At 32.7% G+C, this 13,113-nt stretch overlaps 2 protein-coding genes and 1 pseudogene across 4 annotated transcripts; 2 read left to right on the top strand and 1 right to left on the bottom strand.

Annotated features, from left to right (window-relative positions):
• Nucleotides 1-348: 348 nt before the first annotated feature.
• LOC143554876 (gibberellin 2-beta-dioxygenase 8-like) lies at nt 349-3,552 on the bottom strand. The gene is made up of 3 exons (XM_077044543.1): nt 3,030-3,552; nt 1,435-1,765; nt 349-709 (listed from the first exon to the last, which is right to left on the bottom strand). The coding sequence occupies exons 1-3, from the start codon at nt 3,497-3,499 to the stop codon at nt 479-481; spliced, it is 1,032 nt and encodes a 343-aa protein (XP_076900658.1). The 5' UTR covers nt 3,500-3,552; the 3' UTR covers nt 349-478.
• Nucleotides 3,553-8,088: 4,536 nt separating this feature from the next.
• LOC143554875 (PHD finger-like domain-containing protein 5A pseudogene) lies at nt 8,089-9,961 on the top strand (annotated as a pseudogene). Of its 2 annotated transcripts, none has more exons than XR_013139098.1 (2): nt 8,089-8,145; nt 9,476-9,961. The product of XR_013139098.1 is annotated as a PHD finger-like domain-containing protein 5A pseudogene, transcript variant X2 (transcript). The 2 variants fall into 2 exon arrangements; XR_013139097.1 differs by having other exon boundaries at nt 8,089-8,153; nt 9,483-9,961.
• An 849-nt stretch (nt 9,962-10,810) lies between these two features.
• LOC143554874 (uncharacterized) lies at nt 10,811-11,663 on the top strand. The gene is made up of 2 exons (XM_077044542.1): nt 10,811-11,307; nt 11,403-11,663. The coding sequence occupies exons 1-2, from the start codon at nt 10,965-10,967 to the stop codon at nt 11,567-11,569; spliced, it is 510 nt and encodes a 169-aa protein (XP_076900657.1). The 5' UTR covers nt 10,811-10,964; the 3' UTR covers nt 11,570-11,663.
• Nucleotides 11,664-13,113: the final 1,450 nt, after the last annotated feature.

The raw sequence follows: 13,113 nt of genomic DNA, 5'->3' as shown, positions 1-13,113 counted from the left end.
TGAAGCCCAATAACACATAAACAAATATTATTATAGTAATTAATAATTTTACACTATTTATCTAGCTAAATGTTAGATAATAAAGCTCTGTAGTCAAGTAGTATCAAGGTATGACAACAAGGTGTACATTGGCGTGTTACTGTTAGTGTGTGAGTTAGCCATTCTTAAAACACATTAAATCGGAAATAATAAAATCAATTTTAAAGTTATTTGGACTTTTTAACACGAGTGTTTACTTGATTATCACTATAAATATATCTTTGCATTCGTCACCGACTTGGTAGAAACTAAAAATATATTGGAGAATGACGGCAACGTTAATTTTATTTTTTTTATACGTCACCGACTAAAATCATAACTGGATACTTGAAGCCAAATAAATGCATTTTAACTAGGAAAGAAGATATGGTGACATGGTGTTTGAAGAACATGCAGAAAATGAGTTCTACAAAAACAAGGATGAGACCAAAGTAGCCCATTAAAAGTCCCCATTGACCCTGAATCTTGAAAGACCAACCTTAAGGCCCAATGTCTTAACATCATGCTGGACTTGGGCCCTAAAGTCCGGATACGTAAACGGCTTGTAGTTTGGAGTGCTGATCACACAGTCATCACTCGGGAACACGAAGTAGCCGATCGAAAACCGCTCTTTTTCCCTATTCACCAACACCCTATGCTTCACACTCTTGTACTTGTCATTACTTATAGCCTGAAACCAATTTAAAAAGAAGGTAACTAAGAGGGTTATTTTGTATTTAACCTTAAGAGTAGGGGTGTACTTATAATTACTTATAACCTGAAACCAATTTAATAAAGAAGGTAACTAAGAGGGTTATTTCGTATTTAACCTAAAGAGTAGGGGTGCAAATGACCCGAACTGAACCGAGCCCAAGCTCGACTAAGCTCGCACTCGGCTCATTTAACTAACACAGAGCTCGAGCTTGGCTCGTTTCGAGCATCATTTTCAAAGCTCGAGCTCAGCTCATGAATAGATATTCAAGCTCTATATGGGCTTGAGCTCGAGCTCGGCTCATTTACTATTTATCAATTATTTTTTATATAATTAAAATTATTTTTTATATATTTTTTTCTGTTATAATTTTATGTATAAAATTATATATATTATTTAGTTATTTTTATTTTTTCATAACATAATATATATTAGTTAATAACTATTAAATATATATTTTAAAAAATTGTATAAATGGTAGGCTTGTTTAGGCTCATGAGCCGGCTCGAGCTCGATAAGTTAAGCTCGGCATCAGGCTCGGTTTATTAAACGAGCTTTCTTTTAGGCTCGAGCTGGGACTCGGGATCAATTAAGCTCGGATCGGTCAAGCTTTTTAACGAGCCGATCTCGAGTAGCTAATGAACAGCTCGACTCGTTTGCACCCCTACTAAAAAGGAGGGGGGTAAAGTGTAAAAATAAGAAACCTGCATCATGTCACCAAGATGAACTAGAAGTGTGTCTGGAACCGGTTTAGCATCAACCCATGTGTTATCTTTGGAAGAATGTATTTGAAGTCCTCCAACTTCAAATTGATTCAAAATAGTCACCACGGAACTATCAGTGTGCACTTCCATACCCCATACTTTTGGTGGGTTGTCGAAACAGCACCTTGGATATCTGTACACCCTCAAGTGTCCCGTTGATGGTGACAAGTAACATTCATTGTCTTGGGACATTTCTAGATTTTGTAACATCGCACCGAATATTGACTTTGACACCCTTTCTAGGTGGACCCTGTAACTTTCTAATAATCTCCTGTGAATTATCAAATAATAATGATCATATAATTGTTAGTGTAATTATTTTATCCAAAGTATAATAAAAATATAGAAAAATGAAACCGAATAGGGTAAGAAATAAGTTCAAATTAAAACAACTTGAAATAAAATTGGTTAGAGTCAAAACGGGTTTGAGCTAAATAAATTTAAATCTAAACGATGGGTTTTAAAATTTTATCAGTTTGGTTTAGGCTAAAACTGTCAAGGCTTGGTTCAGGTCGAAACAGGATCTGAACAACAATGGGTTCGTGACAATGGATGTTAAGCAACATGTGTTAACCAACATTTCTAAAAAGTTATTAATTTGATTGTAGAATTTTTTTTACAGCTAATTTTCTTTTCACATATTACACATGTCTCAAACAAGACTAGAACCTATAATCATTTGGTTGTAAGACATATATCTTTGTCACTAGACCAAACTAATGGTTATGTATATCAATTTGATTGTAGTTAAAACAATTTTTGATCAAATTTATCTCGGGTTAAAATAAAATCATGTTAAACCATTAGCATGTCCTCTGTAGTCTGTACACGGATGACAACACACATAAGAAAAGTATCAATATGACTAAATCTTTTGTAAATCATTTTTTTATCATAACTCTTGAGATGAACTTAAAATTTTTATTAACACTATGCCAACGAAAATATATGAGGTAACATTTTAAATTAAGGGAGCAAATAATACATATGTATGAAGTTATGAACTTTATTTACTACGTGCTTCTATTTCAAGTTATCTTAAAAAATCAGTATTTAGTAATTGTGTTTCATTTGACTAAGCTTAGTTTTAAAAAACTTAACTATTTATAAAATATAAATTATATGAGTTACACTGATATTATTATCTTCACTTTTATAGTTATACACTAAAAGTCTTAAATGCATATAAATAACCGAATGTATGTTTGAAGGAAATGAGGCTGATCTAAGAGGAGTATTACGAGAAATAAAAGCTTTAAGTTTTCTATGGATACGGAATAGGTCAAAACATACGAGCTTAACTTGGGAGAGATGACACGATTTCAACTTTGATCTATTGTAAAGGTTATGGGCGGTTTGGTGGTTGTTTTTTGTGTTTGGGTTTTATCGTTTGAATTGTTTTTTTGGCTGGGCTAGCTTCTTGTTAGTCTTTTCTTTTTTATTTTTAATATATTTTTTATTGGTCGTTCAAAAAAATAATTTTACATTAATAATTCTATCCTTAATCGAAATTAAGGTCAACGACAAAAACTAACCTGAACTCACGAATCAACAGGTGGTCAACGCAGTCAACCATTGACGGTTGACTAAAAGGAATATTCAACCCTTCAACCCAGTTATAATTCACTGTACCTTGATTCTTCTTCAACGCAAGTGCTTCACCCGCCGGAGTAATCGCCGGAGTACCCCAAAAGTACGACATTACAGACGACGGAATCGATTCAAACAACGCTTGTTTATATTCAAACCCAAGCTCAAATACTTTAACAGCGTGTTCATGTAACTCCGACAACAAACTCGCCGGAATATCGTGGTTGACTAGCCAGAATATTCCCCAGTCTGTGCAGGCTTCGTTGAGTATGGTAAGGTTGATTTGTTGGAGATCTATTGATGGAAGTGGGTCGGGTTTCGGGTTGTTGTCGCTGAGTTGGTCGGAGAGGTGGTGTGTGTTTTTTTGACGGAAACATGGAGGGTAGGAGTTTAAGGTTTCGGAGAACTGTTGCATTGGATTTGGGTTTAAGGTTTAGAGGTTGAAGATACAAAGGATTTGGGGTTTATTTGCTTAGCTATTATATCAATATCACACTAGTTTTATTCTAGTGTGTTACGGAGGTTTATTTCATTTTTGTTTTTATCGTTATTTTTTTATATTGTAATGGTTTTATTTCGATTTAATATGTATACATTAGTTTGTTACGTTTATTATATTTTTTAACGTTTGAGCTTTCAATTAAGATGTGTATGTTTTAATAGTTTTTAACGAACAAACATAATGAATCCGAACAGTTGTTTTTTTTAACGGATAAACATGAATATAAATATTTGTTTTATGAAAATGGGCGGTTAATGTATGAGAAGGGAGGTTGACGATGGTGGGTGGTAATGGAAGTTAGCCGGTGATGGAGAGATAAACCGACGACGAATAATATGTAGATGAGAGAAATTAAATATGGGTTTACACAAATAATGAAATGTTATAATCTGTTTAAATGCTAGGCTATCCGGGTTTGAGACCCATACCCACAAAATTATTATTTGGTGAGACCCATACCCACAAAACTATATATATATGAGATGTTATAACCCGTTTAAGGGCTATCCGGGTTTGGTAAGACTAATGACCCACGGAAGTTATTTTTTTACTATGAAAAAGTTTCACAAATAAATAAGATATTATAACTTATTTAAAAGACAAACTGCGTTTGGTGAGACTCATAACCTCAAATAACAAATCAAACAATCTGATAGTTTAAGATGGATGGAGAGCAACCAGAGAGCGACACTTAACATTTTTTTGATAGATATTTATATTAATAGATTATTATTATTATTATTATTATTATTATTATTATTTAATTCCAAGTAAAGTAAAAAACTTGATAAAACAACAAATATCTGTTAGGGAAAATTAGATTTTAATAATCAATCTATCATCACATTTTGTTCGATTATCATTCATACTTATAATTTGACCAATAATAATCAAAATTTTTATTGTTGTTTCAAAAAATAATTCCAATAGCACAATCATTATAGATTTAACACTAAATTTACATTTGATTTATACACGATTTCTTTATGACACCATGACTCTAGTGTTTCTCAAATCACGAATAATATCCTTATGACAAGTCTCGCGAATATTGTGTGCAGAAGGAACTACACAAAGGTACCAAATAAATGAATAATTGTACCCTAAGCACTATGACGGTCTGTTGTTACGATATTTGGTTTCATATGTGGGACCAACACCTAGAAGCAATTTGGAACCTTTTATAGTTTTATGATAAAAACTTTTGAGCAAATTTGTCATGGTGAAACATTTAACAAGTTTTTTAAGTTGACATAATACACCCTTCAAGCCTATCTTGGATTCTTGGTGTTACTCTAACCAGAAAGTTAGTCATTCATTTAACTAATAGATTTGACTTTCGTTTAACTAATAAATTTGACTTTCGTGCCAAATTTGTATAGATGACAAAACCAATTAATGGGTACCAAGTACCACCAATCATATGGAAATATTGTATATTCCACATTTAAATCACAAAAGTCATGATGCTACAAGGACCTTGCCCATGAAGAAAGTGCCAAAGGCATAAAGCTTCGATTATCATTTGGTATGAAGCATGCATTAAGCATATGCCAACATAACATAAGCATGGAAATGTAACACTTTAATGACTGCATGGTAACACATATGTTTATACTACTAGGGTTGCGGTACCATCCCTGTGATGAGGCTAACAAGTAACAACTACTTCATGATTAGTGTGGCCGAACCTAGTGGATCGGCCATAATTCGGCCACAAAAATACCATCTACAGGTGTGAAGTTAAACATAGTCCTCGTGTATATGGTTAAGGTGTAGAGATTTATTATGTGCCCTTATGAGGTGGATGTTTATAAGATATATTTCTATTCAATCATAATCATCCATTAGTTACGGTGTCCTTTAGTAATATGTTAAATTGATAATGATCGTTCGATTATGAAAGTTAATTCACAACTAGTTAAACTAGCATCTCAATTATTTTAAAAGTAAATAATGTTTCATTCTATCTTGTTACAGAGAAATTTGTTAATAATACAAGAAATGTTGTATCTTGTTATTCTTTATTTTAGTTGTTTTTGAAAATGTAATTACGACACATGAAAGAACAAAGAGACGATATTTGGAGAAGGAAAATGATACGGATAAAATGAGAAAGACAAATGATGTTATTATTATTATTATTATTAATATTTTATGAAGATGACAAAAGACATAGCATATTACGATATTCTTTAAGAAATAAATATATTATCTAAGTTTATGAAATGTGGTTGTTTTATAAGGAAATATAGTGTTATCTTTTAGGATTTCAAGAATTATAACGTATGCTAATATCGCTTAAATTTTTTTAAAATAATTATGTATAAGTTTTAACCTTTTTCTAAAATAATAAATATCTAGAATAATGAATAATGATGATAAACTTAATTTTTTTTAACATTAGTTTTCACTTTCAAAGATAAAAACCTTTATCACCCGGCTAGGATTGGAATGGCAAAGATAAACTTAAAAAATAGACGAAGACAAATTACACATGTATAAGAAAAAAAATGAGAATACCTAGATTTTGGCACACATTAAATTAATCAGATTTGTTTTAGAATTACGTGTTGTGGCCTTTCATTTAATTTAGAAGAACATCTTCAAACAAAAGTTAGTGGGTCACCAGATTATTTGTCTTCATGCCAAAATATGGGAAATTAACGAGTGTTCTAGACTTGTTACAATTTTTATTTTCTTAACTATGAGAATCTTTTTTATTTTATTTTTTTAACAGTACTATAGCATATGCATAATAAATAAGACCAACTGTTCGGCACAGAAAAAACAAAAACAAAAAAACACTCGGAACCAAAAGCCACATACAAAAATTAACACAGAACAAAAACCATTACCATAGAACCGGAGCATTAGATATGTTTTTTTTAACAATTACAATAGTGATGATTCGTTTTTTATCACAAGTCAAAGAAATACGGAAAATATGCGACTATGTGAGTTGGTAATGCGGCTTAAGCCGATCTAATCTGAGTGGTGGACTAGACCGCTTAAGCTGATCCACATGGTGATGACGGGACAACACCAATTACCCATATATAAGTGATGTTAAATGTCATATAACATATGTATTTTAAGATTTACACTTGGTTTAATAAACTTCGTTTGTTTTAAACTTTTAATGCTATTATTATTATTTAAGAATAAAATAAAATTGAAAGAGTTTGTTGAAAACTTGAAATTGCTTGTTTGGAATTCTCCCTAGAAGCTAATCTACTATTGTAAGGTGATCGTCCACTATAAACATTTTTGGATCTTTAAGAGAATAAACAATTATAAAGTCTTTAAAGAAAATTATATTTATTAACTTTTTCTTTCAAAACAAGACACAACGCATATGAAGTCCTTATCTCGCATGTGATGCCTTCACTACCGCCATAACGCCATTGTTTGTAGTTATACTAGCATCACGGTGGTGTTCAAGGATAGATTTAAAATACATATATGTTCATGTGTTGAGATAAGTGTTGTAAAAATCGTTAGGAGCTAGTTGGATGATGGGGTAGAGACTAACAATTAATCGAGATTAGTCGGGATTAATCGAACTTAAATTCATATGTAAAATTTTCAAATATACAATATTCCCAATTTTTTGTATAAAATTTGGAATTTTGACCGATTTTGAACAAATGAGGATTAATCGGCGAAGTTAGTGGGGGTAGCAACTAACGATGAATCGGGATTAATAGACGCCTAATCAAAATTTTCACAACACTGGTTGAGATACAACACCCATTGAATCTCTTCAATATGGATGTAAATAAGCCGAGCTAATTGTAAAAACAAACATACAAGACACGCCAATATAACACTTTATCAAGTATGTATATAACCATGACAAAATAACTAGAAAATAGATATTATGTTATTATATGTTTATATAAAAACCAATAACCATGATAAAATACATATTCACATCACCTTCATATCACATTCTCTATATCCATATTTATCTTTACGGCATTTGTATTATAAACAAGACCAAGTATATGAATTTGAATTCAACGTGACTTGTTTATATCGCATTCAAGACCATTTAAACTTGTAAGCTATAAATAAAGTTTAATAAGGTGATTAAAATTTAGACAAATTGAAAATAAATAATCGAGAAAATTACAATTTTCATTCCTGGGGTTTAAAAGCGGAGACACTATTACTCTCTGAAAAAAAAAGTAAACTGCTTTACTCAAAAACAAACTGGATTAGTCCTTCCATCTAACGTCCGTTAGTTTCTCCATCTAAAAACATGTGCAATTACTAATATACCCCTGATTCATTATAAGAGCTAAAGTGTATCGATCTATCAATTCAGCCCTAATTTACTAATGTCTTCTTAATTTTGAAAGTTTGTTACTATTTTTTTTTTTTTAAAAAATCACATAATCTATAAACTGTATTTGGGCTTAATAGAATTCAGAAACTGGGCCTGAAGTTGGCCCAATTTCCCCTTCAGCTGTAGTAGAATAAAATTCAATCGTTTGGACTCGCCGGAATTAGGTTTTTTCTTCACCGCTATATATTTCAATATTATTCATCAGGTTAACTTCTCATTCAATACATGTGTAATTATGTATGATTATGTGTTCCAATCTAATGTACTAATTGGGGAAAAGTTTCATAAACTCCATAAGTTCTATTTAAGTGTTGAATAATTTCAGAAATTCATAATGATGTTTATATTGTTGAAATGAATGATGAACTGTGTTAATAATATGTATTGTTTAGATCATAGACGGAGTTACAGATCTATATATTATCAGAAGTAGTTCTCAGATAGATTAGTTAACCTTTATTATCTATTCAATGTACTTTGTGCTATTATATGCATCGCCTATGTTGTGAATAAGTTCTGCCGCTTGTAAACAAGCCGAGTTCGGCTCGTTTGACTTACTTGAGCTTGAGCTCGAGCTTGGATCGTGAGTGGTTTTTCAAGCTCGAGCTTGGTGGGTGGTTTTTTAAGCTTGAGCTCGGTGGGTAGTTTTTTTAAGCTTGCGCTCGGTGTAGTTTTTTAAGCTCGAGCTTGGTGGGTAGTTTTTCAAGCTCGAGCTTGGTGGGTGGTTTTCAAGCTCGAGCTTGGTGGGTGGTTTTCAAGCTCGAGCTTTGTGAGTAGTTTTCAAGCTCAAGCTCAATGAATAGTTTTTCAAGCTTGAGCTCAATGAGTTGTTTTTCAAGCTCAGTGATTGGTTTTTCAAGCTCAAGCTCGATGAGTAGTTTTACAAGCTCGAGCTCAATGAGTGTTTTTAAAGCTCGAGCTCGGCAGGTAGTTTTTTTAGGCTCGAGCTTGGTGAATAGTTTTTCAAGCTCGTGCTCGTTGAGTAGTTTTTTAAGCTATAGCTAGGCTCGATTATTAGTTATTGATAATTTATATACATTTATAGTTACTTTTATATATCTATTTTAGTTATAAATTTTTGTATATAAATTATTGTCTGTTATATACTTGTTTTATCATCGTTTTATATATATACTAGTAGAGTAGTAGTTATATAAATTCGTTTAAAAAAGTTGTTATATAAATATATACCTAATACATTTAATAAAAATAATATAAATAATAGGCATCTTAAGGGTCGCGACCCAGCTCGAGCTCAGGGCTTGTTTTTTAACAAGCTTATTTTTAAGATTGAGCTTGTTGAAACTAGGCTAGGTTCATCAAGCTTCTAGTGAACCAGTCTCGACTAGCTTACTAGCGGTTTGGCTCATTTACGTCTATTTTATGTAAAACTACTTTAATTGTTTTCGGTACATTCTGAGGAACTACTTCATGTCTACTGCTGGTTCCTTAACAGTTTGTTCATCTTGAAAAACTTATTTTTCGTAGATTTGTAGTAATTTGTTTTTTTAATGCAAGTTGTTAATTTTTAGCAGTTAAAACCTTGTTGAGGGAAAATGGCAAAGCATCATCCTGATCTGATAATGTGCAGAAAGCAACCGGGAATCGCGATTGGACGGCTTTGTGAGAAATGTGATGGAAAGTGTGTTGTTTGTGACTCGTATGTGCGTCCGTGTACACTTGTGCGTGTTTGTGATGAGTGTAATTACGGGTCGTTTCAGGGTCGGTGTGTTATATGTGGAGGTGTTGGTATTTCTGATGCATATTACTGCAAGGAGTGCACGCAACAGGAGAAAGATCGCGATGGGTGCCCGAAGATTGTGAATTTAGGAAGTGCCAAGACGGACTTGTTTTACGAGAAGAAGAAATACGGGTTTAAGAAAAGATGATATCGAACGGGTAGTTAGCTTACAATGCATGTTTGTAGAATTGCCTTGTGGTTGTAGAGTTTAATGAGCGAAATTTATCTTTTGGCTGTTAAAACTAAAGTTTACCCTTGTAATGGAATGGTGTCGGTTTCAATGGAGGTTGTTACTGCTGAGCCGACTCGTGGCTTATGCCGATTTAAGGTTTCACAGTTTTTCGGTTGTATGAAAATATTAGTTACTTTATTTTTGTATGTTAATGCCTTTGCATTTGTCTAAAATACAGGGTAAATGATGGATATTGACTAGGGATGAGATTGGTACCGTATTGAAAATACAAATACCAAAAAGGAGTCAAAACCTTATGTTGAATGTTGTACCATTTTTTTCTGGTTGGTACCGGTCGGTACAAGTACTCTTGAAAATACCAATACCAAAAACATGAAAAGTTAGTACAGTATGATACAGTACCGGTAAATTATTGGTATTTGGTTAAAATGTTCATCCATACTACTTGTCTACTGCATATTCAATTTTCGTACATTAACTTTTAATAATTTGGTTGAAATGCATAAGCTTGGTTTCATATGTATAGCATGTGTAAAACATCATAAAAATATTATCAGTGTTATTATTTTATAAATTTAAAATGTTATTTAATCTAATTATATATTTTTTAAGTGGCAAAAAGTTATTATTTTAATTTTTGTTTTTTGGATTCAGTATTTTTTTTTTCTAAAAATAAAAATAAAAATCAGAGTTTACACACAACAAAATACAGTTGACCTTTTCATGTAAATGACTAAATGAGAAAGTGCATAATTTTCTCATATGATTTATTATACATAAAACTTTTGAAAGTATATGTATATAATTAATTGCACTAAATGATAAAAATAATTAGTATGCTGAATATAAATTTAAAGATATCTGTATAAATTAATAATGTTAATACTTGTGTATATCTATTTATTTCTTTATACATAATATGTTTGAAATATGTCACCTCAACATTCAAATATCAAATGCATATCCCGCTCCATATTCTCTTTTCCACCTTACCTTTACTTTTGCACCTTTTGATCATCCTATATTTCTTCTACTTCAAACTCATTACTGAAAACCAAGTTCAAAATAATATCCATCTTCCAATATTACCATGAAAATTTTCCAATCTTCTTCCTCTGAATCCCAACTATCCAAACTCAAAACCGTCCGGAACCGCCTTCCGGGAGTCCTATACCGCTTGCCTTGCTTCCATGATCACGCCTCGCACCACCAAATAAAGGATTTAACCGAGCCTTTATATGTTAAAACTAATCCCGGGGTTGTGGCAAGGCTAATGGGATTGGATTCACTCCCACAAAGGATCCCTTTGGTTCAACATCAACAAGTTCATGGTGATTTAACCACTAGAAGTCACCCGTCTGGTCAATCTCCATTGAGTCTCGAGATCAAGAAAGGGAAATTCTTCGTTCTTGGCTTTGAATCGCGTTGTAAAGGTAAGTAATCACAAATATATTATTTTTTCATTCTCTTTTACAAGATTATTAAACTTTTGATAATAATTGATGTGAATTAAGTATGAACATTGTAGGTAAACGAGAGTCGAAGAGGAAACTAGTGGAAGATGATGAATCGGTGAAGAAGAAACGTGTGACTGAGACATTGAAGTCAAATGCAGCATTGAAAGAGGCTTCAAAAGTTGATTTTGAGTTGGGATTTTTGGATCAACTAGTTCTTGAATTAGTATATGTGTTCTAACTTCTAAGTCCACTTGTATTTTAAGTTTAGTTTACAACGAGTTCGATTTCCAGACTGATTCGCGTAGTGTGTTTTGATGTTTGTGGTGTGTTTAGGTGAGTGTTTTTAGAATGATTTGTTATGTAACTTCATCATTGATCACTAACTTAGTGATCATGAACTCTATATCAATGAAATACCTGGCTATTTAATTTCATCCTCCTCTTTGTGGTAAATTACGTACTTATGGTTCATGTAACTTAGTGGTCACTTGTAGTGTTTTGATGCTAGTAATTACGTACTTATAGTTATGGTTCATTCCTTTTTATGATTTTGTACCTTTATCATTACCATTTCTCTTTTTTTCACTCACAACCACTTCCAAAATATATTAAAAAATTATATGGCGTGAATCGTAATATTTCAAATATACAAAAAATTCACTGCATTTTCTAAAATATAACAAATGTCTCACTCACAACACCTCAAATCATTCTTTAAATAATAAAAACATCCCTCACGTAAAATAGAGGGTTGGATGAGAATGCTCTAAGAGCATGTCCCATTAATATAGAGATTCACAATTGTAACATCCTACTTTTGATCATAATAAAATAAAGTTCATCTATTTTATTGTGGGTCGTTATCGGTTTAGATAAATAGAATATGAGTTGGGCTAGTGTTGGGTTAAATGGATATGTGTTATGGACTTGGGTAATAAAAGAATGAAGGAAAGACCATGGGCTTAAGCCCATAATCCATAATTATATAAGTCATAATACCCATTTAATCATTCATTTCACACATACTCCATACACCACCAAAACACACACTTAAGATCTCTCTCTAGTTCTCTCCTTATTAGCTGAACCAAGAAAGAGGAATCGATCCCGACCGAGGTAATAATAGTATGATGTTGTATGAGCTTAAACCCGTTAGATATAATCGCGAAACGACGAGCCGACACCGTTAAACCGGTTAAGTCACGAGATCCGGATGGAATCGGGTATAAACCGAACCTAAGATGATCTTAGGGATCACCCTAGCTCAGATCTGGATCGAACTGGATGAAAAAAGGTGAAAAAACGAGTTAAAACCCGTTTTTCCGGCGAATCCGCGGTTTTCCAGCGACGGCGCCGGAAAGGCGGCGTCGGAAAAGTTAATACGAGGTAAAAAGGTGTCAGGGAATGTCCTGACCTAACCCTAATTCGCTAACATGAAGTTAACGAATTAGAGGTAATTCGTTAACGGGGGGTCAACGAATTAGAAGCATTTCGTCATGCTATTCGTTGAGGATAAAATAACGAACTAGCTTCTGATTCGCCATGACCATTCGTTAAAGGAGATAACGAATTAGAATATCCAATTCGCTACATGAACTGATTCATCAAAGGACCAGTTCGTTATAAGGTCCAGTTCGTTAAAGGGTTCAATTCGCTATAAGGACCAGTTCGCTAAGATAAGCTAATTCGTTAAGAGCAATGTAACGAATTAGAAGTTTAACAAATGGACAGAATGGTCCCTGAACTTAGAAAAAGAATGATTTAATTACAAGGAAGCCCTTG

This window comes from Bidens hawaiensis, unplaced genomic scaffold (assembly GCF_021521415.1).
Source record: "Bidens hawaiensis isolate Kalapana, Puna unplaced genomic scaffold, B.hawaiensis_p1.1 tig00017861_1, whole genome shotgun sequence".
In the NCBI taxonomy this organism is placed as follows: domain Eukaryota; kingdom Viridiplantae; phylum Streptophyta; class Magnoliopsida; order Asterales; family Asteraceae; genus Bidens; species Bidens hawaiensis.
Note: the sequence above shows the minus strand (reverse complement) of the source record. Positions and strands in the feature narration are given on the sequence as shown.